Source organism: Pezoporus wallicus, unplaced genomic scaffold (genome assembly GCF_028554395.1).
Source record: "Pezoporus wallicus isolate ANWC-B61680 ecotype Strahan unplaced genomic scaffold, APGP_CSIRO_Pwel_v1 contig_10548, whole genome shotgun sequence".
In the NCBI taxonomy this organism is placed as follows: domain Eukaryota; kingdom Metazoa; phylum Chordata; class Aves; order Psittaciformes; family Psittacidae; genus Pezoporus; species Pezoporus wallicus.
In genome coordinates, this window is record NW_026639416.1 from 315,468 (window position 1) to 343,462 (window position 27,995).

The window sequence follows — 27,995 nt, forward strand, 5'->3', positions numbered from 1 at the left end:
CAGTGACTGTACCTCACTACCACACTATCATACACAACGTTTCTGCGCCCACTGGAAACCTTCCTTCCTTCCTGAAGTCTTTTCCCCATCCCCAAAAAGGCTATTCCCATTAGAGATGGCAACAGACTCCTTGGCTTTCATGGGATCCATTTGACAACAATCAACTCACTTTCTTTTGGCAAGTGGAGCTTTTCCTCCTCTGCTCCCCTGTACCTCTCAAGCCAGATCTGGACTATCTTCTCCACTCAGGCTCTGCCTCTCCTGTTTCTCCTCTGGCTGTACTGAACTATTATTCCCAAAGAAATGTTGAGCCCTAATCCTGTTACCATTAGCTCCTGTTTGCTTTAATTCTCCCTGGGGAGTTTCCCAGCAGGAGGGGAAGGCAGCAGCCAGTACATACACAGAGGCTCATTTCCCCCAGGTACAGCTCTTCCTGATGATCCACTCAAGTGGATTGTAACCTTACAGCCATTTCCATAGTAATGAGCAGGGAAGATGCCACAGTTGCCTAATGAGGAGCTTTCTCTGGGCATGCAGCACAAAGCAGAGGTTGTTCAGTGAATGAGAAAGCTCCATCCCACAAACAACAACTCCATTTGTGTGGAGATGCCACTGCAGCAGCCTCAGCAGCAACGGGAACTGCAGCGACATGAAATGCGGTCATTCTGTTAACAGCACAAGGTATCCCCTTCAAAGAGCTTTTCCTTTCCACCACCACAGGTTTAAACCAGGCTGGCTCCTGAAGCTGCTGTGCAATTCTGCCCTCAGGGCAGGCAGTCTCAGGAAACTCAGCCTCCCTGATGCCCCAGTGCTTGTGGTACCAGTGGTGCTGCATAGACTCGCATGCTTCCTGGGTTTGGACCCAGGCAGACTCTGGATGAAGCCACTGTGCCTTCCTCAGGGAAGCACTGAGAAGCGTATTGCAGAGAGATCTAGATCTATGAGATGCTCTGGGTTAGGAGCTTGACTTTAACCTCTCTCTGCCTCCCACTGTTCTCCACATATGCTAAGAAATCAGAAAGTCTCATCATGAAAAGTAAACAGGAAAAATATTCCGGGTGTCATTTCCAGTGTCACTGGCATGGTCTTTCCCAAGTTCCTTGAGATTTCCAACCCATGCCATTTGTGGAATCAATTCCAAAACATGGCTGCTGGGAAAGGACATTGCTCCAACACGAAATGAAGTGGGGGCAGGAGGTTCTGAAGAACTTATTGGGAGGAGTTCTCAAGGGAAGCGTAACAGTAACAGCATAATTCTATGAGGTCAAAGATGCAGGGACACTAGAGCCAATTCATGTGAAAAATCTCACAGCAGTTTGAGCCAGAGGGCAGCTTTTTCGCCATGTATCAGTTATACACATGCAATTCACAGTACTCTTGCCTTATACATGCAATATTTAGCTATACTAAAAGGAGAGAAATAAAGGAAACACATCCCAGGCAGTTTACAGCTGCTTAAGTTCAAGACAAAATCTTGGCTGCAGCTTAGCCATGCAGTCTGCCATAACATAAACCACCTCTTCCTTGCCTCCGAGGATAAAGTTTCTGTGGCTCCTGGAGAAACAGAGCTGGAAGAAAGACTAAGATAAATCCATGGGCTACTAAACAGGGGCCTTGGGATCACCAGATTTTCCAGCTTTGTCTTCTCTCCACACATGTTATTCCATTTGTAATGGTTTTAATACACCTGGAAGTGAGCAGAGGTGGTGCCATCCTTCCAGCAACGCAGGGTTTCAACCGTGACAGAACGACAAAGAGGACAGGTCTTCTCCCGGTCAAACCAGAGGCAGAGGCATTCTTCACAGAACACGTGCTATGGAGACAAAAAGGCATCATCAGGATGAGGCCAGGAGGTCCAGTCTTGTCCCATTCAATAGGACAGCCATGGGAGCAAGGAATGATTCAGGTTCAAGTGGACAGTGGAGCTGGTTACCAGCACTCACATGATAAGAAATATAAATCCCAGCATTACTACTATTTCAGTTGGCCAAAGCTAGTGATATATTTACTGTTTGTTACTATAGCAGTAGAAACATTAAAAAGGCAAACATTAAAGCAACATCCGGGCCAACAAAGTGATTGACCATTTTTCCATCCTCGATACTTAGCTCAAACAACCCCTTCTCTTCCCCTACTCATTGCATTTGCTTTTTTGGGCTCACATAGAATCACAGAAAGGTTTGGGTTGGAAAGGGCCTTAAGATCATCCAATTCCAACCCCTTGCCATGGGCAGGGATGCCTCACACAAGACCCAAGGCTCTGTCCAACCTGGCCTTGAACACCACCAGGGATGGGGCAGCCACAGCTTCTCTGGGCACCCTGTGCCAGCGCCTCAGCACCCTCAGTTCCAGTTTCCCCTTCTCTATAAATGTCATTTTTCACTCCCTATCTTCTCTCATTTCAACACTGAGCCACAACAGGACTCTCCCTCCAGCCTGCCTTGGGTACAAGGAGGGATCAGGAGGGATGGCTGCCCAGCACACACCACCATCTAGCCCCAGGCTGTAAGAGCAGGAACAGGGCAAGAAGAGAGCATGGAGAACCTGTAAGAAGCTGAGACCTCCTCAGCACATGTAGAGCCAGGAGAAATGTTACTCATTGGAATCTCAACTCTGATAAACACATACCAAGATAGAATCTCTGCGGCTGACAGCTTGATAACATCTGCACAGATGTTCACAGGAATAGTAAGAGGCACTTTTGATTCACTGTGACCTACTTGCTTTAATTTGATAAACCTGTTACAAAGCAGATAAAAATGCCTTGCATTCTAGATCCAAGATCTGGACTGCCAACTGCAGTGTCTGGACTACAAGGCTGGTCTTTTCCATCACATTAGCCGTGATCAGCCCCTAAATAGTGGCTCAGTAATCTCCAAATCACTGCCTGTCTGGAAGAAGGTAATAAATGTCCACAAAGACGTAGACTGAGTCCCAGTAAATTACTTCAGAAGTACCCAGGCTGACTGTGCCTCTCCCCAGCTGCAGAAGGTGAATGCCAATGGGGAAACCTGGCATGGGAAGCTGGGGTCTTACCTGGCATATCAGGATCAAAGGTTCCCTGAATTCTGCTTGGCAAATGGCACAGATGTCACCGGCCTCAGTGCACTGCTGGCTGGTGGCACGAACTCCATAGGTCTGTTATGGAGAGGTGGGAAAAAACTCCAGTGTCAAAGGGTTTGAAGATAATCTGGGTATATAATCTGCACGTATATATAGACACTGGTTTTCACACCCAGATTCCCTGCATGACCTGGGCAAGACACCTGTGTTATGTCACTGTGTATGGGGAAGAGAGATTTGGGCACCAGCACACAGGACAGAGGGAGTGGAGCTCTGTGTTCCCCAATTTGTTTTCCCCTCGAGCTGACTCCATCTTTTAGTGCCTCCACTCGGAGCAATGATAATGGAACGTAATGAGCTCAACAGGGAGCTGAAAGGATTAATTCAGCATCATTTACAGAGGTGTTTAGATAGTAGGAGGTATTATTAGTAGCAAGTTAGACAATAGAGGAAAGAACAACAACAGCAGCACCCACAGGCTTCCCACTTGTCTTTTTAAATATGTGGAAGGTAAATGTTGCTTCTCCTATTGGAACAGTAATAGGGGAAATAGAAATATGCTGAGGAAAACTGCCCAGCCCAAGCCCACAGAATAAGCAAGGCCGCTCCAACAAGCATCAGTGATGTTTTGTGTCCCTTTCCTCTACAGTCTTTGATTTTACCACTTTAAAATATGCCACAGTATTTCACTGCACGGATCTAAGTATCAGGACTGTATAATGTGATGCCTGGGATAATTCCTGTGCACTGCAGCATCTCTTCTAAAGTCACTGCACATCAGAAACTACATCCTTCTATTTGAAGTCTTTCTCACACTCTGCACTGCAAAGTTTTGTCAGCTTCTTGCAGCTTTGGCCTCAATGGATTAATCCATATTACACAGTGTTTCCAATCAAACAGGCCAGACTAGCAACAATCTCTTACCATAGCTGGGACAGGGCAGATACCAGAAAAGGTCCCTAATACCCCTGACAAGAGATACAGCTTATCCAGCCATGGGACAACAAATGACTTCATTCTGTGATCCTGATACACTGAGCAATTTTCAACTCCACAGTTCAACAGTAACAAAGTTCCACCTATGAAACTGCTCTAATGTGTGCGACTACTCACCTGTGGGGTGCAGAGGACCTTCAGAGCCTTCCTGACGCTTCCCAGACGACCACAGATGTCAAAAGACTGCAATAAAGACATTCCAGTTTAGATACTTTTCACAGAGTGTGTGTGCGCTTGTGTGGACAGTCCAGGAACAGTGGCTCCAAATGGATACTCAAAGGGAACAAACATCCTAAGTAACGATGGTGCCAAAAAAGATCTCATGGTGATCATGAAATAAGTGATAAATGTGAACTGACAGGGGAGAATGGTGGCCAAAAAAGTGCTGGTAACAATGGACTGCAGAGCAGAGACCTTACCAACAGAAAGAGGAGCAGACACGAGGGGTTTGTGGTGGGGCAAATTGTCCAGCCCTACTAAGTAGGAAAGAGCTAAAATGGACCCATTCCCACCATGAGAACTGAGGACCTGAGAAGCCCAGAAGTGAGGTTAGAAAACACTGTGGCTAGCTTGGGAAAGAGGAAAGGAAAAGCAGCCTTTTCACATGGAAGAAGAAGCAAGCAGCTTTCCTCAGCCTCTGGGAAAAGGGAACTGCCACACAGCTTGACACTTGAGGGCCCAGATGATACTCTGCCTGTCCTGCTGCTGAGAGTGATTTAGGGGATTAGATGCTACAATGAGAAGGATGACCTGAGGAATGAGGAGCAGGACTGAGGCTGGGTTGCTCCCACCCACCTAAAGAGTGAGAAACTTTAATTGCCAGGAAGGGGGTGAGTGTCCAGCACGTTGGTTCTTTACAGATGCCCAAAGATGGCCAAAAGCAGGGGCAACACCAGCCCTGTTCTTTCCCCCTCCCTCCATCGCCCAGCAAACATGGTGTAACTACAGGTGGTGAGCAGCCTTCATTCTGGGCTCCTCATTGAACACTGAAAGCAGTTCAGGGAAGGGCAGAAAATGAGTTTGCAGAAAATGATTGCTGAAAAGAGACTAAAGGACATAAGTATGTACAGCTTGTCAGAATACAAAAGTGGGAGGAAAAGATGATAAACTGCCTACAAGCATCAAGGGGCTGAGCAAGAGAGGAGACACTCAACATTCCTGAAGTGAAGACATAGTAAGAAGCTTCAGCTTCCCTATCTGCTGGCAGAACACAGGGAAGAAGACACTATGAACACTAGGAAGATACGAAGAAATGACTGCAAAGAACAGCCCTGCATTAGTGGGGAGAAGGGACAGATGATATAACAGGACCTTTCCATTTTGAACCCGCATGAGTGAGAAGCAGGTATGAGGGCAGCGTTGATGTGAAGCAGGACATGCAGAACTGCACCAGCTCTGCATGTACAAAGGCTCACCAGTACAAAGGCACTAGAAGGCCTGGAGCTGGCTTTCTATTGTTTTCCCTTTTTGGTCAGCGTGATTAAGTGGGCTCACTGCAGGGAATGCCAATGAGATCATCAGGCAAGAGATGTGGAATCAAATGAAGGCACCAATAATGCTTCCAGTCAGCACGTAAAAAGGCTCCCATGGTCCTTGTAGTAATGCTTCCAGTCAGCAGCTAGCACTTGAGGCTGCCCACTACTACACTTTGTATCATCTAACAAGGATAAGAATCAGCTCTTCTCTACAGTCCAATTCAGAGCTTTTTCTGGTTGCTTTGCTTATAGCATGACTTCTAACATCCCTGCTCTGGCTCTGATGTCTCCTCTACTCCCAGCCCATTTATCCCCCTTCAGTTTCTTTTCCTCTGGAGTTTTCTGTAGCCCCAAAAGATGCATCTTACAGTTGTCTAACATCCATTTATCACCCCATGCACTGAAGTTGCATCAGTCATCTTTCTAGCAATACGATTGCAGCAATTGGGTTCACAAACAGTGAGTGTTTCTGTTCAGGACAGGGAAGAAGTTAAGACCTGATGTCCTTACTGATGAACATCTGAGATTTCCTTGTCAAAATCACAGATCCATGTTTATACCGTCCAGAGAGGGACACCAAGACAGCTCCCATCAGCTGTGCTATATACACCCTTCTCCAGGTTCAGCCTGCCCTTTGTGTAGGGAAAGGGGATGCTGAGCCCTGGATTTCTGCCAGCAGCACAGAAGCTCTGAGTGCCAAATTGGCTTCTGTGGTTTTTCTAATGTGGTTTGTGGCTTTGCTAATGTGGACTCCTTTGGGTATACTTTCAGTGTCTCAGACAAAGAATTAGACCTGCAACTCCTGTGATTGTAGATGGGATGCACACACCTAACATTTCATGATCTGTATGGGAAGTGTGCTCTCACTTTTCTTCCACTTCCAAGCAAAGTCTCTCATGTGCAGAGGTCTAATCCTAACCTGGACACGCGTGTGGTACTCAGCAGTTGCCACATAACGTGGTACTCAGCAGTTGTCACATAATGACCTGGGACATGTTCCTGGACCTATCACCCTTCAGCTGGCCTATACTTCCGTGGACATCTTTGATGAACTAGATGAATTAAAGAAAAAAACAAGAATGTCAAAGGCACAGGCTGTAGCCAAAGCACTTTCACAAAGTGTGCACCTCAGTCCTACCCTAAGGTATAGCCAAGGCTGGTAAATACCTGCCCTCTCCTCTTCTAAACAACTGATCAGCAAGACTTTCCAAAATGGGGCTGCTTTTCAAATCTCGATCATCACAACATTACCTATGAAGGCTTCATAGTACAGAAACATCAAGTTAAACCATAAAGAACTGCTGGCACCTATGTGTCAGGGCCCTAAGTGCATTAATAGGCCTGCAGGGCCCTGACAAGCTTCACCTGGGGTGCCTACCCACAATCCCTGCCCATGGGAAGGGAAGCTCAGCCTGGAAGCAGCAGTTCATGTCTGAGCTATGCTATGCAAGTGGTGGTTTCCAGTCCAGCCACAGCCATACCTGTGCCAAGCTACAGATTCCACTGACCTGGACACCCCAGCATGTGGATTGACTTCCTACCCTCACCTTGAGCCAAGGAACACATGGCCCCCACTGCTTCTTCACACTCTAAGGGCTTCTCCAAATATCAGAAATGGTGTGCAGAACTGCAGATAAGAGTCCCTTTTCCAGGTGTTGAGTAACTCTTGCAAGAAGGGACACCAGATCTCTCTTTGTAATTGTGAAATGTGTGCTTGAAAGGTTGAATATCGTCCAAAATGGAGCCAGGCAATGACATCTATGAAAGGGGCAACAAAAATCTCCAGCAGGACAGAGTAAAGAGCAGGAAATATACAGCTAAGAGAATGAATGGGTGCGTAGGTCATTCCACTGGTCTCAGGTTCTTTCTGTTCTGGCATAGTTTGCTGTGCTTCTGGCTTGATCACAGACCTGCTGTGCCCAAATCACTTCTCACAACTTCCTCTGCCTATCTTGCTTACAAAACCTGTATGTTTCTTGGCAGCAGGGGTTGCAATGCTCCATTCCTATACAACATATAGATGCAACTGCAGGCACATCTTGCATAAGATCTATTTTATGGTTTAGTTATGACTCAGCAATCCATTAGCCCCTTTGAGCTGTTTTCAGCTCAGCTGTCTTCTGTTCTTCAGTCTGCTTCTGCAAAGCCATAGTCCCTTTTTCTTAGGCACAGACAAATATCAGGGCTGCAGCAAGCTTGAATCACTTGGCCTTTCTCAGAGATGGACAGCACAGATACATATATCCTTATTCAGCTACTGCTTTGCCTTTAGGCAGGTTTCAATGCACACAATTAGATATACAACTATTTCTGGACCTCAGACTCGGGACACCAAGTAAGTCACACCTATTTCCAATTGTACAGCCAGACTTTGTGCTCTTAATGCTTGTGACGAAACATTACTCTTGTCCATTGCTGAGATCCTGGACTTGTATCAGCCAGAATGGGGCCAGAACTATCTGTTTTACTTCATCAGGACTTGGATGACTCTTTCTCTCCCTGCTCCATTGAGTATTGTGACTAACAGAGTACCTACCCTGCCTTGAAAGGCAGAGGAAGGCTTTGAGAGAAACATTTAACTGCAATCTTCCTTCTGGTGTTGCATCTAGAAGTTTAGTGACAGTTAACATCTCTTCCAGTCCTGGTCCCCAAGACTCCACTCCCATTCTCTTTTATAGAAGGGTATTAGAAAGCAGCAATGACTTCATAAGCCTGATGCAATGCTACATGAGGACTCACAGATTTTCCTCTAGCTCATCAATGCCCACATACTGGTGAAGCAAAAGGCTTTTGGCAACTGAAGCACATGGTGTTCCCATCTGCTGCAGCTTCCCTTCCTGCATAGTGCTAGCAACAATCAAGAGGTACATTTGCTCCCTTCAGCTGTGCTTCTCACTCTGCTCTTGCTACAGCTCCCATAGAGGTTATTAGGGACGTGGTACTTACCTTGCAGAGGCTGTACAGGATAATCAGGATCCCACCAAGGAAGTAGCTGCTGGATGGATCATCTCCCATGATGTATTTATACCATAGCTGGATGGGGACAAGGGAGCGGAAGAGCTGGCTTAGCTCCTCTATAATCAGGTAAAACTTCCCCTGTAAAACCCAACCAAACAAGGGGCACATCATTACTATCAGGAAGGCAAAACAATAACACTTAGTTGATATAGGGCTTGTGTTCCCTGTCCATCTGCACACTGCTAACTGGTGCAGAGACCAGTACTCATGACATGCAGCTTTCTTTGCAGCCATTTAACTTGGGGTGTAGAAAGGATAACTCACTTCATTGTTTCATAGTGTTCTTGCTCTGCCACTTACCCAGCTATTCTACACTTTTGCATCTTAAACTCTTAGAGCAAGTTATGGATATAAACCTTATTGCTGATCTGGACAATGCTAAAGAATGCTAAAAGCAGGGTTTAAGACTTACAGGAATTAATATGGCATAAGTTGTAGATACTGTTAATGATGAGAAAAGGAATGCAAGGTAGGTGTCTCTGATCCTGTACCCCTTCTGAAGCTACAGGGATTAAACTGCTCTTCCTGACAACTTTCTAGATCATCCCAAAGAATCAAGTTCATTATCTATTTGCCAGCATCCTTCCACTCAGGTGTGTGTTGGCTCTTGTGCATTGTACAGTACACAGATAAGACTGGCGCTGAAAGAAAACGCAAACCCTCAAGGCATTTTGAACTGAAAGAAACAAACCTTCCTGAGGGCCTTAAGGAAGAAAAGGGGGGGGGGGGGGGGGGGGAGGAGGAAGTTTAAACACTTCTCTCTCAAAAGAGACTCAAAGAATGAGTGCCATCCTTTGTAAACCTGCACAAAAGCTGTCCTTGCCCTTCTGGTGTTTACTCCAATAGAAAGCTTTCCTTCCCTGAAGGACACCTGCAGGGTAACAAACTCCCTCCTGGCTTACACAGCCATGAGATGCAGCAACTGAAATGTCTCTTTCTTACCATGTAATTTCTATTAAAAGCACATAAGATTAGGAAAGCTGGCTAAGTAAAGCTCTAATTTAAACCAACTCCAACCCCCTACTCCTTCCTCAGTCTTAATGAGGACCCTTTATGTTCTGTCCCACACTGTTTAAAAGGGAGAACTGGTCACAGGGCTCCAGGTCAGGGCAAGCTGTGAATGCAGAACTAGGCTTAACCTCCACTGACACTATTAGGACTGAAAGATTTGGTTTTAACATGTCCAGGTTCTTTTCTTTAAGATCATGGAGCAGGGGAAATTCCCCTGGAATTCTGCTGTGCTGTCCCGGTCAGCTTTGTCATCAGTGATGTCATCACAGGGCAGTTGCTAACTGGGGAGATTTGGAGTGGGGATTAAGTCCTGTGCAGCCCCTAAGCAGCAGCGAGTGCCCCTCCCCAGGGGCTCAGAGATGAGCTCACTCCTCAGGCCGTCCTGCTGCACTGAGCAAATCGAATCCTTCAGAGGGCTCTGGCATGCTCATGATCTCATATCCCCCCGGGGACAGGGAGTGAGGTCACACCAGCGGTTGCTAACGGACCTGGGCTGCTTTCTTCTTCTCCCCCGTCCAATCCCCTCCTCCTTGTTAATCCCAGGTGGCATCACATAGCAAAAATGGAATAGCAACAATCTGGAGTCCTAAATGCAAGCAATTTATTAAATTAGCACAGAGGTCTCTATCCAGCCTCATGCTTCAATGCAATCATCGTTTATTTCAGGTGCCCTTGTGACAGAGGGTCGCAGTCTGCTAATGACTATGCTGTCACTTCCTTCCCTTCACACAGGCAGTTCTCTGCCTCCCCCTCCTCAGCCAGCTCTGATGAAAGCTACAGCAAGCTAAAGGCAGCAAACTGCTTTCTCTGACTCGTTCCTCCCATCAGGCTCGCACTCATCTGCTTTTATTCAGCCCTGCTTCCCTGGCAGACTGGGCTGGGACAGGTCACTGCTTACTTTCTCATTGCATCAGACGGAGCTTCTCGATCCAGCATTTGGGGCATCAAAGCTGAAATACCTCTACAACAGAAGCTTTTGAGGCATGTAAACACCAGAACCCACAGCAAAGCATAAGGAAAGATGGGTCACAGGCAGCCCTAGAGGTCCAGACAAGCTGCACAATTGGAAATGGCAGAGTGCGGCTCTAAAATGAATATGCAACAAGTGACACACTTCAATTTTCTAACCACAAAACCTCCACCCTTTACAATGCTTTCAAAATCCCTTTATCTAATACAAACCTTCAGTTCTCAGTGGTAACTGCAGGGTATCTGGATTTCTTGGCAGCTAGGTACTTATTTACACTGTCACAAGAGTGAAGTCAAGCTTTAAATGGGTGCATCTCTCCATCCAGCCCCTTAACGCCAGCCACCTGACCACTGATAAGCTTGGAGTGATTACAGCTAGGAGGAGGGAAGCAATACAAAGAAGCTGAGCATCATTTAGAGAAGTAGTTCTACAGTAAATACTTTTAGAAATGTACTGTCCTGCATCTCAGTCCTCAGTGTAACACACCAGCCCTTTTTAAACTAGGAACGGTGCCTAGAAAATCAGCATTAATTTTACAGAGGACTGCAGCAGAAATGGAGTTTTCCTTCTGAACCTAAAGCTTAAAGAACAGGGATTGTCCCCTACAATTCCAGCAGCAAAATCTAGACTTCTGATAGCAAAAACTTACAGCAGATGGCACCCATCACTTGGTGGAAGCACACCCAATCTACCTGTCTGTCATCTGCTTTTCAACTTTGTTATATCTTGGCTATCTAGGTTGAAGCTTGCAAAGTCAAATCTTTGTCTCAAGCTGTTTTTTGTCTGAAAACCTCAGCTAGAAGTACTTCAGCTACTTCTCATTAAGATTAGGAAGAGCTGTCTGTTATATAAAGCACAAATACAACTATTCCTCCCATACATCTGACTGTGAATGAAGCTTGAAATAAGGCAAGGCCTGCTTCTGTTAGGTGACTTCCTATTTCATAAAAAATCCATATAAAGAGGTTGAACAGCTCTCCAAGATCAGCAAAACCTCTTTTCGGTGAGCCTGTGAGCCAGCCCCAGTGCAAGACAGGGCTGTGCAGGAGCACACCTACCTTGCTGGACTACAGAGATTAAATAGCATGTTACCTGGAAGTATACCTGGATAAAGCCAGAGAAGTCTCTGTTCTGCTCTCATCAAGCTCTTGCAATGGCTTGGAGTTAAGCCTGGCTAAAAAGGTAGTACACTCCTTACCCTGCTTCCTCAGTTACTATAAAAGCTGACAGTCATCTACTACTGTTAGCAAACACTTCATTAGCACAAGTGGCAAAGGACTGTGCTGTGGATCCAGTTACAGCAACTCTGATGGGCATTATGATACCATGTGGTGAAACTGTGACTTCTCTTTTCCCAGTTACAAACTAAGCCAGTTACTTGTGTACAGCCCTCTATTTTTCTGTCTCCTTCAGCACATAAAGACCATGTTTAGCCTTTAAAGCAAGCACTTATTTTGAGAGCATAATTCAGGACTTTCATGCAATTGTGATTTTCTCTCTGTACAGGCAATACATTATGGTCTGTAATGATGTGATCACTATTTTTTCAGAGGGGGTGAGTGGTACTAATTAAACATGTAACTTGTGAGTATGGTTTCCTTGCTACTTGAAGGCAGATCTGCATCCTATCACTTCATGTTATCTGAGCATTACTCAGAGTAGCCTATCACTAAAATGTCTTCACTCTCTTTAGGATACCACTACAGTAAAAGATGTTTTAAACCCCCATTACTTTCACATTGTTAGCTGACATAAGGGACAGCTATTTTCTCTACTTTCTAAATGAGAGCTCAAGACACAAAGACTAAGGTTAAGGTAAGGTTTTCTTGGTGTCTAAGTTGAGATGCCTGGGAGTAGACTTTTTATAAAGCACTTAATTTTATAGCTCACATTACCATTAAGAGCTAAAGCACTGACTTCAGTTTGCAGCTGTACATGACTCTTCTAGAATCACACAGGAATTATTTGGCAAATGAAGGATGGAACTGAATTCTCCAGTGTAGCATTCAACTTCAACTTGTAGAATACTCCTCTTCTTCCAATGGTCTCTTTGTTCTCTATGCTTTCCAGTTTCTACACCACCCTCTTTCAATACCTCACCTTGCTTTCACTGGTGATGGACGGAAGAAGTCTTACAGAAAAATAACATGGAATCACATAATTAAAACTTGAATCATAATTTAGAAACATCAAAGGGGGAAAATTACAGCTGCAGAAGCAATGCTAATTCCCATATAGTCTGAGCACTGACTTAGTGGTCCCTTTCGACATAAGGCTTTGCATACGTGTGCTCCACAGAAGGAAACAGGCATGCTAAGGTTTTACACAGCGGAATTAAAATGGGATGTAAGAGAAGTGAGAGAAGTTGCAATGAGGCAACTGTAAGTTGTGATTAGCACTCAAGGGAAGTTCCAAGTCTCACTTGTTCTGTTGCCAGCAGCATTAGGACATATTCTGAAACAGGAAGATGCTAGAAAAACAACTTTTGAGACCTGCTGGCAATTTGGATGAGAGGAAAGCAGGCTCTGCTGAGATTTCAGGTCATATTGCCAATATAAAGAAGTGTTGGGTAGGAGCAGTAAACAGGATTGTGGCACAGAGGATGCTGGTGAAAATCCATGCAAGACTAATGAGGAGTAATTCCAAGGTGGGATTAGAGGGGAAAATGAGATTTTTACTTGGTGCACAGCATGTCTGAAAGTCACATCTTGGATATCTTAAACTGGAAAGTCAAACTTGGCACAGAGGAGCAATGATTCCTTTAGAAACTTAGTAGCAGTGACTTTCAAAGTGTGTTAGGGAAAGGGACAGAAAGGAGTCCCAGCTCCCCAGTACCTAATCCTATGCTTTAGTTAGTATTTTTCTTTCAGAAGTAATAAATCCCCCACTTCTGACTCTGGGACATCACATCCGTCCCAGGCTGCAATAGGGAAAAGTCTCTGCAGAACCATCACGTAGTTCCTGTGGCTCCAGAGGATCAAAACTAAGGTTGTTGCCCAAGAAGAGTGAATCTATTTGAGTGAGTTCCCCCAAGTAGCATCCAAGATCACCAAGAAGAGGGTACAGAGAGGACAGTCCATTGCCTAGCTGGAAATGCCACTTTAGCCACACTATTAGAGAAGACTAGGATTAACTGGCATATCACACAGTACAAGAGAGAACAGACATGAAGCAGGAAGATCTTCACCCAGATACTCTGTAATACATCTATGTGCCTGCTCCCATTGCTTGTTTTAATATTTCTGGGGTTTTTGGTCAGTATCTACAAGACTCCAATGCTCCAAGAGACCTTGTTTTTCTCAGGATGGAACACAAGTACACAGACTTCATGTAAAATGAGTGATAACTATCTGGCTGCATGATGAAAGAGGCTGCAGGGACATGAGAAGGCTGCTGCCATCATCATAATTAATATAACTTCCTTCTGGCACCTTCATTCCTCATGTGAGCCACCTGGAACAGGCTGTGGCCTAGAGAAAATGCTTTGGCAGGAGCAAACTGCTCCAACTTGCTCTTCTTGTGATGCAGAACAATCATACAGAATCATAGAAAGGTTTGGGTTGGAAGGGACCTTAAAGCTCCTCCAGCTCCAACCCCTACCACAGGCAGGGACACCTTCCACTGGAGCAGCTCGCTCCAAGCCCCTGTGTCCAACCTGGCCTTGAACACTGCCAGGGATGGGGCAGCCACAGCTTCTCTGGGCACCCTGTGCCAGCGCCTCAGCACCCTCACAGGGAAGAGCTTCTGCCTAAGAGCTCATCTCAGCCTCCCCTCTGGCAAAACTATCTATGCTAGGGAACATGGAATGCACCTAGAAAAGGTATCTGGTCCAAAGTCTAAGTCCAAAGCCATATAAAGAATGGGTGCCTTCATATAAATAAGTTTTCTCCAACCAGATGTGATGAGATGGTACTTTAAAGAAAAAAGCATCAAAAAACCACAATCAACCAAAAGTAAGTCTTTTCAAAGAGGCAGTGAGGAGTCCACAGTGCTAGTGTGGATGAGTATTTGTACATTGCCAATATTTACACAGCACCAAAAAAATCTTCACATGAGTAATGCCAGTCTTGCCACAAAAGAAACCTCATTTGTAATGATCCAGCTTTCAAACACAACTGACAAGTCAAAATACTGCAGGATATGCTTGGGAGGAGTCTCTGCCAGATCTCAGAGGAAAGATGTTTCTCCAAAGGAAAAAATGATGTCAGGTAGTTTCTTTGGAGGAGTCTGGGGCTGCTTCCCTGGATTTCAGGTCCCTAAACCAGATGTCAGAAGACTCCAGCATCCCACAGCAGAGAGCTTCTGTTACAGGAAAAAAACATTTTGGGTACCTTCCTTGGAGGAGTCTGGGTCTGCTCTTTGGGATCTGGGTTCCCTACAGTAATTTCATGCTGTGTTTTCAACCAACAAATGTTAGTGTTTTCCTTTTGAATTTTCCATCTTCTGGAAATGCAGCTCCTTGTAACTTGGCTGCACATCTGCACTGAGCATGCAAAGAAAATACTTACATATCAGCTACTAAGGCTGTTGGAAAAAAGTGTGTTCTTGGTACCTTTCTCCCCTGTAGAAATATAGGGAAACATACAGATATAAAACAGAACCTGGGGTACCAGTTTCTTCCAATTCTTTGGGTTTGGTATTCCTTCTCCCCTTTCCCCCTTCACGCTTCACTCCATTCTCCAGGATCAGACTGTTGACAACACCATGAGGAGGGGATGGCAGACTTGCAGGCACCTGGGATTTCCTAAAGGGAATCTTTGGCAACTGTGTCTTTTTATTATTTATTTCCTTATTTTTAATTCCACCCCCCTCAAGCTGTCATTCCTTAGCAGTGCAAATGAAAAGCTGCTGTTTATGTGTGTACAACAATGGAGGCCTCTGCAGGCCACATGGCTCCTGCAGTTTAATTTACTTTAATTCATTTTCTATTGAACCAAATGATCTTATTTGCCTTTCTTAATGGAGAGCCTTCAGCATGCAGGGTGGGAGCCAAACCCCCCTTCCAAAGTAATGATGAGCCCAGCTGCTATTAAAACTTGTTCTCAGCTGGATGGGCCCCTCAGCTCATGGGGATGAAGGAACAGCTTTAGGCACAGGTATGCTCCTTCTCCCACAACCTCTGATTGCAGAGGTGGAAGGCTGGAATCTGATGTTGGGATTCCCTTCCTTTTTCTACTTTTGTCTCCTTTCCCTGCCTTCCAGCCTGATTGTAGTCTCACAGCCTCTCTTGGCACCTCTTTTTTCTGAGCTGGTTTGGAACCTGGGAAAGTCTGGGATTAAATAGTCAGATTTCCAATCTTCACTCTTTGGAGGGTTGCTTGCAATGATATTCTATTTCTGAGTAATTTGATCTTGGAGAACTCTGCCTAGTTGTATCCTGATAACATAGCAGTCCTCATGCTTCACATTTCAAGCACTCATGATCACATCTACTGTTCTCTGTATTCTGATTGCAAAGACAGACTTTTTCTGCCTCTCGGATCATAAATCCTATGCTATAAATCCAAGATGGTCCTCGATGCCACGTGAAATCAAAAGTTGCCCTTCCTGTGATGGTGTCATACTAGGAATACACGACCCAGTACTTTAGATTGGGAGAACTGAGTGCTTTAGCCCAAATTCCTAGTGTTTACTATCAAAATGAAAAGATGCATCTAACTGAGGTAAGAGTGGAGTACTACTCACTGTTTTCATTAGTGTCTTCATGTAACAAAGTAGGCTTATCAAATGTACAGCTGACACTGAAGTGGGAAAGGCTGTAAACACTGGGAAGAAGGATTATAATCCAAACTCTTCTTTATAGGCTGAAGAAATGGTCTGGAAAATGGGGGGGACTGAAGAAAGTCCAGAAGAGAATAAGATCTAGAACGAATGATCTCCGAGAAAAGACTCAAAACTAGTGGTGTCCAGTCTACAGAGAAGCTGAGGGGAGATGTGAACACTTCAAAAGAAGGACATTCAGAGGGCATGCCTTGTACTAGAAAGGCTATGAAAGCATCGGTGAAAACCACATGCTATTCAGAGCAGACGAGAATCTCAATGAGCAGCGAAAAGCCAGATTGGCTTTGGAATGCCTTTGAACTTCCAAAATGAGGAGCATGCCCAGAGGTTGAGTGCTGAATGATCAAAGTACTGCAAGGAAGCTCAAGATAAAATACCTCTATCCCATTCTAAGCTGTGCTGAACTCTATCCCTGACAGTGCAGCAACCTCCACTTTAGGCTCTGTGTTATGGGCAGCTAGAAACTGCAGTTCTGGCTGGTTACGTCAGCAAAATTCTCTATGTCTACCATGGAAAAATCTTCTAGCTCTATTCCCAGTGTAATTTATTTCTCCAGCAGCTTGCTATCTGCTATGATTATGTGTCAGACATCCAGAAGTTCAGAAACTACAAGCTAGGCTTCAAGCAGGAACATTACTACAAGCATATGGGGAAGAAAAGAAAAACTTTGTATCTGGCAAGTATTAAGATAGCAGATAGTAAATAAGTTGATAAGAACTTGGTCAAAGATAATGTGCTTAAAGTGCAATAGAACTGTTCTGAGAAAAAGCTTAAAACTCATCTGAAACTAAGATGTATAGCACTGTGCTGGCTTTAAGAGGTAAGCTGGGTCACCCAGCTCAGGGGAAAGAGCTCAGCTATGTGGTTACCAATTACAATTTCTATGGCATCCTGTGGTTTTCTTGGAGCATTCCCATCCCAGTTTGATCTTGCTTAATTTGTAACACCAGATCTCATCCCTGGTTGGCTTAATGGATGCCTTGGAGAGAGAGGGATAAAAATAAATCCAGATCCATAGTGGTAGGTAACAGCAGTCTCAGATATCAAGGGACAAGAAGACCATCAACAACATCCTAAGACAAAAAGAGACTCAAAAAAAGTGAGAAATATTGCTATCCAGAAAAAGGTATTAAAAATGAAGCATCTGTGCTCTGAGTCATTATAGGCCCATGACAGATGTGATCTTACCAGCCTCCCACTGTAGCTGCAAATAAAGCCCCCTTCTCTTTCTTCTCTCCCGACAAGGATTAATGAGTACTTGGGATAGCTCTCAGACAAGCAAGCAAAGGCTGTGAACCTTTTCCAACACTGCAATTTATCTTGGGAAGACTATTCACATTGCTTTTCCCTCCCTCCCCAGGCTGGATTATGCTCTGACCTAGCACATTAATCTCCCAAAATATAATAATAATAATAGAAGAAGGAAAAAGAGCTGGACAATTGCCAGAAATAAATTAATAAGCATCTCATAGCCCTGCTGTGCAGGAACAAACTGCTCAACTCCCTTGCCACCCATGTCATTTCTAAGCAAAACTATTCCCAGTTTAGACATCCCCTTAAGTGCCCTGCCTGAGACTTTCAGCAATGAATGATGGTATCTGGCATCTCCATCCTGCCTTTCATCCCAACAGCTGCCAGGAAGTTTCTTTACCAAATGCAAACACTACACATTGCTACATTTGCCACTGAAATGTAGTTACCACCAAGTGGAGGAAGAGGCACTTCATGTGCATGTCAAAAAACAGTATGAAAAGGGTTTTCAAGAGAGAATGTGGTGAGAAAGTTTCAAAAGTTAGGCCTAATCTGTATATGCTATCATCAACTTTGTTAGCTATTTAGTTAAAATATTTCTCTGGCCATGGTTACAACTGGTGCTGTCTTCTGTGGCATCAGAAGCTTACATTTAATGCTGTTACTTCTTTGACCAAAGCAGAAAGCCAGAGAGATAAGTACTTGCAATTTCCTTCCATTAAATGAAGAGATTGGTGCTTTAGAAATACTTCTTTGCAGATCTAGAACAACATCAACCAGAAAAGCCTTTATCTCATCGCTAGTAACTATTCCTTCTCAAGCAATGATTACCTGTGTGGAGTTGAATTACTTGCTGGGATTACCAAACCCTTGCTCAGGTCTGTGATGGCTCAAAAGCCAAAAAGCTGACTCTCGAGGTGACTTTCCACCCAAGTTTTATCAGAGGTTTTATTATTTTTATTCTTCCACCCATATTTCATGCTGCAGGCATGTTGCAAAGGTATCACATTATCAAAGACAAACATCTGTATAGCAAGAAGAGAAGAGACTCCTACCTTTGACTTGACAGCAAGGATGATCTTTGGCAGGGCAACAATTAGGCATTTCAGTGCAATGGTGAGGTACTTGAGTACAAAGTCTGCGATGCCCACAATCCACATCAGGTCGAAGAAGTCCAGCCTCTCCAGGTTGGGTTTCAGAAATATAAGGCTGAAAGGCATGACACCAAGGCTCAGATACCAGCAAGGAGAACCTCGCTTAAGCTTCTTGATGAGCAGCTCTATCCACTGCAGGCTAGAGAAAGCCTAGGAACTCCACTGAACTTCAGTTCCCAAGGGCAACAGGAATAAGACATGCAGATTAGTCCCATGGTTCTTCTGGGCCTCCTGACTTTGGTCTTGCCCATTCCTACTTAGGTCAGCAGGTTTGCCCACTATCACAAAGCAGGACCCAAACATGTATGAAGCCTATTTTGGAAGACTGCAATCCACACTGTAAGTGAGCTCTGGTCTAATGGCAATGCCTTTAGTCCACAGGCTTGCTCTATTGGATCTGACTGTAAAAGCTTATCCTTTGAAGTCAGCAGTAGTTATGATTCCCTGGGGAAGTCAAGACCCCTATGTCCTCTGAGACTGGCTTGCCACGGGTAGAACTACTGCAGGAGCAGCAGTTTCTAAAGCTGCTTGTGCATGTGAAACGTGCTGGTGACAAGGGAAGCACTGTTAGTGTGGCAAAGAGATCAGGAATTGAGGTGTGTCATGTTCTGATGGTGGCTTGCCACTGTCTGAAGCAGAAGAAAAGCTGGACTGTGTTAAGCAGCAACTCTTACCAGAAACAAAGATCCAGAAAGGTAGTTCCCTTGACATAATGTTATTGACTGGGCTGAACATCTGCCCTTTAAAGAGGGGATTCCAGGACAGCAGAACTTCAGATAGCAATGGGCAGGAGCTACTGACCCGAGCAGCAATGAGACTGAAACACCAGGATTCCTCTTCAGGAATTTACCTACTAAAGCCTCATTGTAGAAAGCAAAAACTTAAAATAAAACAAACCAAAAAGTAAAAGGAAAATAACCAACCCAGAACAAAACGCCTGAACGTGAATTTAAAATACTCACAACACTGGCACAGCACAACAGGTAAAATTACACCCTAAAAACAGAAACAGAATCAGAGACTTTACTACTATTCATGCACTAGGAAAAAAAAAGCAAAAAGTAAATAAATCAGAAAAATTAAAAATAAGCCAGAAAGAAACAAAACCAAAGCAGCTATTTCTGATTTCCCAAGCCTGCCTTGTAAATAGTCACAGGTCCCCACACGGCAAGCAATAGATACACCAGCCCAAGTATGACCCAGCAGGCACCACCACAACACTGGGAGGAACAGGGCTTGCCACTGAAGCTGTTGCCCAGTCTGTTCCCTGTTAATAACCCTTGGCCTAACCAGTGTGTAGGATGGCCCCAATTTGCTGAAACCCTTTTATTTTAGATGATCTAGCCTTCATTTCTAACTAGTCCCATTCATGCTTTTAACCTTAACCCCCCTCTTCCCTCCTACAAGCCCTATGCAGAGTATCCCATGGTTTACCATCTCACATTTGGACCCACACATACACCTCATCTCTCCTGCTTACTAGAAGCACTTACATACAGAACTTCCCAATGATCAAACCCAAATACACTAGGGGCAATTCCAAAGGATACCAGGGCTGTGGGCAGACCTTGACTCTTCCACTTACTAGACAGTATCAGTGGGAAGAAGCAGGGAAGCAATGAAATAAATAACAGAAAAAACATAGCCAAGAGCCCTGTAGCCACAATCCCCCTGATGCATGTGACACACATTGTATTTTCAGTCTGAAGTTCTAAGTGGTCTTCAATGGGACAAATAAATTTTTCATTGGGAAGATAATTCCTATCTTTTTAGCTACAAATATAAAAACCTTTTTCTCACATAACTAGGTTTGATATTGCTCCATTGCTTCCTATTTATTCTACTAGCACTCCCTTGCTTAAGTTCTGTATCTTTGCTTCCTATATGTCATTTAATCCCTGCTTTATAACAGGCAGGGATAGTGCTGAACCGAATCCCTGGGTACTAACTTGCTTGTACATGAGAACTGCTCCAGTCACAATCTGAAAGCGGAGGCTATCTTAGTTACCTCAGATCCAAATGCCTCCAGGCCCAGAGGACACAGGAGTAAAACACTATTATTTCGTCTCCAGTTTATCTCCTGTAATAGACTCAAAGCTTGATGGACTGAAAAGAAAACATCAGAGGAAGTGGAAAATCAGTGGGACAATCTCTTACCTGCTTCCAACACCTTCTCTTTATGTTCAGTCGCAGTGGTCAAAATTCAGAAGCCCCACTATAAAAAAGTATCCACCCTGCTTTGATATGTAAGACAACTGCAAGTGTACATGTTTCAAGCAGCAACACGGCAGTGCATCATCGCACCCTGACCCATTCAGACCCTGGTTATGTCATTCATTGGTAGGAGCATAGTCCACTGGTGGGAGTAACACACACTCTTTTCCTCCATCAAATGGTATTACAGTGATATTAACAAAGACAGCAGATACCATCAGTATGCACATTTCCTCTCAAAGTGTGGAGGAAAGTGGGTTTCCCTCTTTTCCTCCCTGGAAATTATCACTTCCTTCTATCATTAACAATGGAAATGTTGCCCACCTGTTGTAGAGCTGCTGAGAGCTGAATGTGTAGAGCAAGTACAAGGTGTTTCCAGTGAGAAAGGCCAGGATCCACAAGACAACCAACACTGATCTCTTCTCCTGAGCAAGAAGAAAGAAGCAGAGAGGATAAATTCAAAGTCTCAATGACTGTGCTGAGTCTTTGACTGCTGAAAAATGCAAGACCAACCCAGGGGATACAAATATGCCACTAAGTGTTCAGTAGTTAGTTTATTTACATAGGACTACAACTCAGAAACAGGCTGTAGGTAAAGATATACAGAAACACAAGCAGAAATGGCTCTCACTCAGCTAACTCGTTAACATAAAGTAACTTCAGAGAAATCAAGCAAATACGCCAGTGACAACGACAGCCTTACTTGCAGAATTCAGTTTTCAAAGTTGGGATCGTTCTTGGGACATCTAAATTCTCCTGATATTCAAAATGCAGTTTGACAAGAGGTTAAAACAAAAGGAAAGAAAAAAAGTCCATATGTTGTCCTGTAATTCTGAGTTGTCACCTGTTTGAAAGGACACTTTGTCAAAGGGGTGTTTTACAAATAGACCCGAAGTCACACAGAAGGCTTAGCTAAATCAAATATAACATAACCCATCACTGCACGCAGCACCTGTGAATGTGATCTGGACACATGCTGGTTCTAGCATATGCATTTTTGATTGAGGAAATAAAGGTCAAAAGAAGTGTAAATTTTCATTTTCAAAAGACATGGAATGTTACAGACGGAAGTGGGTGGCAGAAGATCTTGTCCTGGGTCTTGGCCTGGTGTAATACCAGAGTAAATTTTACTCCTGGGAGGAAAAATCCCAGCATTTTTCTTGGGAGCTGATTTATTAAGAAAACAGCTCTTTGTAGCTACTCAACAGCCAGGGATGTTAGGGTGAGATTTAAAGCAGGTGGATTAAGGGGCACACTGCCTGAAAGACAAAGGTGCAAAGGGCAAGGCCACAGCAATCTGTTACATGATTGTGCAATTTATCTGTTCATTCAGCACTGTATCACATTTATTCCACTCCTGCTGGGAGACAGAAATATACACTTGTGCCACCCATGTAATTTTTATCAAAAGAAGCAATTCTAGTGTTGTGCTTTCAGTGCTGTTGAAGTATTCTGCTGACACTGATTATAAGGCCTGAAAAGATCTCCTGGTTTCTTTATATTCTAAGCATATTATCACCAGAGCATTATCAAGACACTAACAAGCAATACAGCTACAAAATCCTTCAGCTGAATGTCTCAAAACAGTCTCTAAATGATAATAAATTAAATCTCCTCATTAACTAGTGAATAGGTTTCAGCACCTCTGTGGTATACAATGGGAAACTGAGGTGCAGAGGAGTGCTTGAAGATGCACTGACAGCAGTGGCAGAGCCAAGAGCACATTAAGATATCCCTGACCTTTCCTCTCTTGTAAAAGTGTAGCATAATAAAACAAAAAGAGCAGGATATAAACTGTGGGAAAGTTATCAATGGGGAGAAGTAGGAAGTGAGGATTACAGCACAGTACTCTTAATCTGACAGATATGTATTTATATAACAGCTTTCAGCCCTACATTGCAAAAGAAGGTTCAACAGAGACATTGTTTTGTGTGCAGAGTGATGTTGCCTGGGACCACAGGAGAGTAAGAGGCCGTACTGACCTTCAGAGCGACCTGCTCCCGGAGTGTTGAGTTGGCATATGCGAATGTGCTGGCCATACCAATGCACACAGCAATCCCTGCAGGGAAAGACACTGTCAGTGTACACAGGGCTGAGCAGGAGGATCTTCAGCCTTAAGCCATTTGATGTCAGCATCTTAAACTTAGGAAAAAAATACTGGGTGATATTCTGGTTGAACTGAGTATAACAGTGATTGAACCAGGGCAGTGTGGACTCCATAAAGTTAAAATTCAGTCCAAATGAAAATGAAGCTACTGCAGTGAGCATCTGACACCTGGTCCAATACAGACGCTCCATCCTAATGTCAGGCTCTGTGCTGAAGGAGAAGTGCTGCAAGTTGCGGCTGTGTTGTGCAAACAGAACTCGGCTAGATGACAGTGTTACAGTATCAGTTCAGCAGCTTGCAGAAGACAAGGCACGCTATCCACATAGGAGATCAAATTCAAGGAGCAAGATGTTTCAGACATGAATCAATACCTGGTTTGGGGAATACTGGCAGAACTGTAAGGTGGACTAAAGCATTATTGGCTTCCCTGTGATGATAATCTAGCATATTACTCCCAGAGTGAGTAAGGATCCTCAGACAGGCCACACATATAATTTCATGTAAGAGGAGAATTAGAAGAATGGATTTGACATGAGCACTGAGGGGTTGAAAGACTAACCTCCTATTAAAGAAACCTACATAGACACATTGTTTAGGTAACTCTGAAGATCTCAACTGTAAGACATAAACGCTGATGCTGTTTGGCTTGATTTCACATCTTCCATCTTTCCAGCTGGAAAAGTGTCTCGTCCCTCTGAACCCTTCTGTGTTACACAGCAGCCTTTGCTAGTCACTAATGTAAGCTTTTCCCACCTCTCCTGGAGAGAGGTCTGAGGGAGAAGCCTTGGTAACATCCTCAGCCCCTACAGGAATTTCAAGGAGAGATTAGGAAAAGGAACAGAACTGGTCTCCCACAGGCCAGGACAGGAAACAGATGGGACTGACACAGGTGAAAACAGCTTGGACTGAAAGTAGGGTGAATTTATCAGCTGCATTAATGCATGCATTAAATATGTCCCCTTCATGCTAGACTACCTTTAGACACTTATGCAGATAAATATCTCAGACACCACAGCATGCTAAAGCTCCTTAACCACTCTCTAATACACTTACAATCCAGAAAGGATAGATGCTTACCGAGCTTGTGCTGGAAACAAACTTTAGCCAGGAGGATCAAGATGAAGGGAAGTCCCTTCTGCAGCCATCCAATCACAGCTTTTAACTCTGAAAGAGCTGGGGCTGGAGTTCCAGCTTGTTCATCACTGCCTTCCTCAGTGTGCCCGTGGCGATCCCCTCCTGCCATGTGCAGCAGAGATGAACCCCGGTGATGGCCATGGTGGAAATGATGGGATGATTGCCGGTGGTGGAACGGGGCTCCCTCTGTACGACTGCTCCCTTCCTCCCTTGGGGCTGGCATCTGAATGAATACTTCCCCACCTCCTGCTGAAGAGCCCAGGACCAAACCTGACTGGAATGGGGTGGCTGTGATGGTGCCTGAGGGGATGCCTGCCAGGCCTGAGAACAACTGTTGTGGTGAGGAAGCTTCAGCCTTCAGACTTTCAAAGACTCCACTTTCATCCACGCTGGTCTCGGAACTCACTGTCTGGCTCCGGTTTCTGTAGTGGATGGACATGAAAGTGATGAAACCAACATGAGTGCCACAGAACTTCTCAGTCTTATAGCCCAGTCCTAACTGTAGTCTATTAAGAGTTCCTCACACACTATCAGAACATGAAGGTCCCAGATGACAGATGCTTTTCCCTCTATTTGCTGTTGGAAAGTCAGAGTTGCAGAATTAGAGGCCAGTAAGCAGACTGTAAGATCAGGGTACTTTGAAGGAACTGATCACAATGCCAAGTTCCTTCACAGAATCATGAAATGGTTTGGGTTGGAAAGGACCTTAAGATCATCCAGTTCCAACTCTGTGCCAAAGACAGAGACACCTCACTCTAGACCATGTCACTCAAGGCTCTGTCCAACCTGTCTGTGAACACTGCCAGGGATGGAGCATTTACCACTTCTTTGAGCAACCTGTGCCAGGGCCTCACCACCCTCACAGTAAAGAACTTCTTCCTTATATCTAACCTGAACTTCCCCTAAGTTCCCCTAAGAAACAGAGTTCCCAGACACCCCATTTACTTTTGGAGGAACCAAAGAAATAACACATCTGATACCAAAATCAACATCGTCTATAATGATCTTAATATTTCAAGCAAAACATACAAAGCCCCATGTAAACTGACACAGCACAACCAAGACAGGTCACATTAACCAAGCTAACTCAAACAAATGGCCTACCCCCTAAATTTTCTGATTTTATTGAGGGATGATCACTACTTGCCCACTGATGAGTAATACCAACAAGACACAGAGTCAGTTGGGGAAGAGAAACGTTGAGACCTGCTTGTGTGTCCCTGACCCAAGAAGTATTTTAAGTGAAGGATGTGCTCCTGGGTCAAGAGAACTTGTTTTATTTTGATATTCTTGGCAAACTGGACATGGGTGTACCCAAATTACTGGGCACTGGACAGAATTAGATCTGGCACTGATTCTTTCCTGAGGTTGTTGGATTATAGCCAGATTTCTAAAAGAAAGGCTTAAATACCCTCATCCTAACACCAGAAGAAAACAGGCTTTCTTCACCTGAACTCAGTGGTACTGAAATTAATACACATGAAGTTTAGATCACAGGGAGCAATACAGGTAACCATAGAACAATCATTAGGCAGACAGCAAACACCTCTCTAACTTGCAAAAGGAGAGTAAAGGATAAATAAAGCTCAGCAAGAGGCAAAGCCTACAAATAAGGCATGTTGCAGAGCTTTGGTCTCTCTTGATTTTAGTCCTGGGAGATCTCTAAGTTTAGAAATAGTGGTCCCAAGCTGAGACAGCACATGCAAGGCCCTTAACCCTCTCTCCCCCATGAGTTCCAAAGCCTCCCCAGGCATCTTACAGGGCACAGAGCACTGCCTTTCACCTCACTCTGGAGATTGCTTCAAATTTCTCTGGGAATACCTCCCACTAAGTAAACTCCTAATAAGGCTTTTTATAGTGACACCCCATTCCCAGTGTCTCTCCACAGGCTCCAGCAAGGAATCAAGTCAAAGACATCACACACCTCTTTTTGGTTTAAAATATTCGTCAACCAGATCTTGGACTTTACACCTAACATTACAATTGAGGGATGTATACACAAGAGAGGGACACAATGTGACAGGACTTATGTCTGGGAACATAACAAGTCGGGTGGGACCCCGTGTCAGAGATAAAGACACAATTGTTGTTTGGAAAAATACTTCCAGGATACATGACTCCACTTTCAACAGGAAAGAATTCATCAGGGGCGTATTTAAAAACAAATAAACAAGGATGAAATAGTGAATTTGTTGAAGTTAACAGGAAGTGAAGACCAGTGGCAACAACTTTTCATTTGACAGTTAGGAAACCTCCAGCCTATGGTACTGACAAGATGCATTTACGCTGTTAAGAAACAGAAGCATTTACAAAAACCAACTGAGATTACTCTGCTTATCCTTTGCACTCAGCAATAGGCACCTACCCTGAATATATCTGAACCATTCAAACAATCCTGAAGTGCCTTACAAGTTTGCACAGACTCAGAAAGCTCTATGTTACAGACAAGAGGGCCCATACAACCTTAACGCGCCTCTCAAGTCCCAGCCTTGCCTGCTGACATAAAACCCACAGCCTGCAGTGAGGCTTGGGCAGCATCATGCTGAAAAAGCTGAAGATGGCTTTCTTTTCCCCTGAAATTCAGAATGGGGACTAGAAGTGGTCCATGATTGATTAGTTCCATCTTTGCCTTAGAGCAATTAGACTAGTTTCTTCTTAGGGAAAAAAACCAAAACCAAGCTAGAAGTCAAGCTCTAACCCTGGGAAAGCACAAGGGAATATTTAGCACCAGAACAATAACAGTGGCAAGCCTCCCTTGCTGATATTATAATTACAGAAGTGAATTAGAGGTTATTTGTATTCTACTTCTAAATATTCATATACATAAAGCTAGATACAGATTCTGGGATGATGTAAAGGATCACCCAAGTTCGCTATAAAATACTAAGTCATAGTAGTTGGGAGTTTCAGAAGAGCAGACTTTTAAAATACCTTAATAACAGTATAAATAGCCTGTGTTTACACAGATGGATCTTTTTGGATTGACAGCACTCAGGATCCCCACAGGACCGTGCCATGAATCACTGTTCTAGAGCCCCCAAATATCCTGCCTATGCTAAGCCAACTGTCTCCATATGTGCCACACCAGACCATGAAATCTGAAACACTGCAGGTGGTAGCAGTCATTAAGTGAAATGTTGGAGAAAAGTAATCCTGTCTCTAAACTCAAGCAGAAAGCCTGGCCACACTCCATGCACAGGACATATATGCTTTCCTTAATTTTGAACTTTCATTTTCTAAACCACAGCATACATTTAAATCAGAACATTCCCCTCTGGAGAGGAAAATGAAGGGAAAAAAGGAGGAAAAAGATGTACCTTTCAGGAGGAACGTTGTCAGTGTTGCTGCTATGCCGTCTCTGCATTTTCCTCAAAACCTTAAAGCACAGCACACTCAACATTAATGTTGGAGGTCAACAAATCCCAGTGTGACTCCTAACAAAGACCCACAGAGTCAAAGGGTTGTGAGACCCATTCAGCTAGTGACATGGCTGGCATAAATCTTTGGCTTCTCTGAAAGGCCACCTCGAGCTTGCATTTGTTTCTCAGCACACTTGCAGGGGAACAGCGTTCAACTGGCAAACGGAAACACACACAGAGGTCTCTAAGCAGGGCAGGAACTAGTCACATCCCCTTCTGCAGCCCATGGCAGTCGTCACAAGGAGTGTGCAGGTTTGTGATGAGATGTTCTGACAGCGAACTTGAGGACAACAGAGAAGCTCTTGATGTGACATGGAATCAGTTTCACTCTGGAAGTGAAATCTCTTCTTCCTCTTCTGAAGAAACTTGCTTTGTAAGGCAAAACTGAGAGGGAGGGAAAAA

General features: G+C 44.2%; 1 protein-coding gene across 1 annotated transcript; it reads right to left on the reverse strand.

Moving 5' to 3' along the window:
• Positions 1 to 1,549: 1,549 nt before the first annotated feature.
• RNFT2 (ring finger protein, transmembrane 2) lies at positions 1,550 to 27,966 on the reverse strand. The gene is made up of 9 exons (XM_057414639.1): positions 27,492 to 27,966; positions 24,118 to 24,596; positions 22,916 to 22,992; positions 21,258 to 21,358; positions 18,621 to 18,774; positions 8,481 to 8,630; positions 4,177 to 4,242; positions 3,037 to 3,138; positions 1,550 to 1,813 (listed from the first exon to the last, which is right to left on the reverse strand). Exons 1-9 carry the CDS (start codon positions 27,572 to 27,574, stop codon positions 1,679 to 1,681), a joined length of 1,347 nt encoding a protein of 448 aa, XP_057270622.1. The 5' UTR covers positions 27,575 to 27,966; the 3' UTR covers positions 1,550 to 1,678.
• Positions 27,967 to 27,995: the final 29 nt, after the last annotated feature.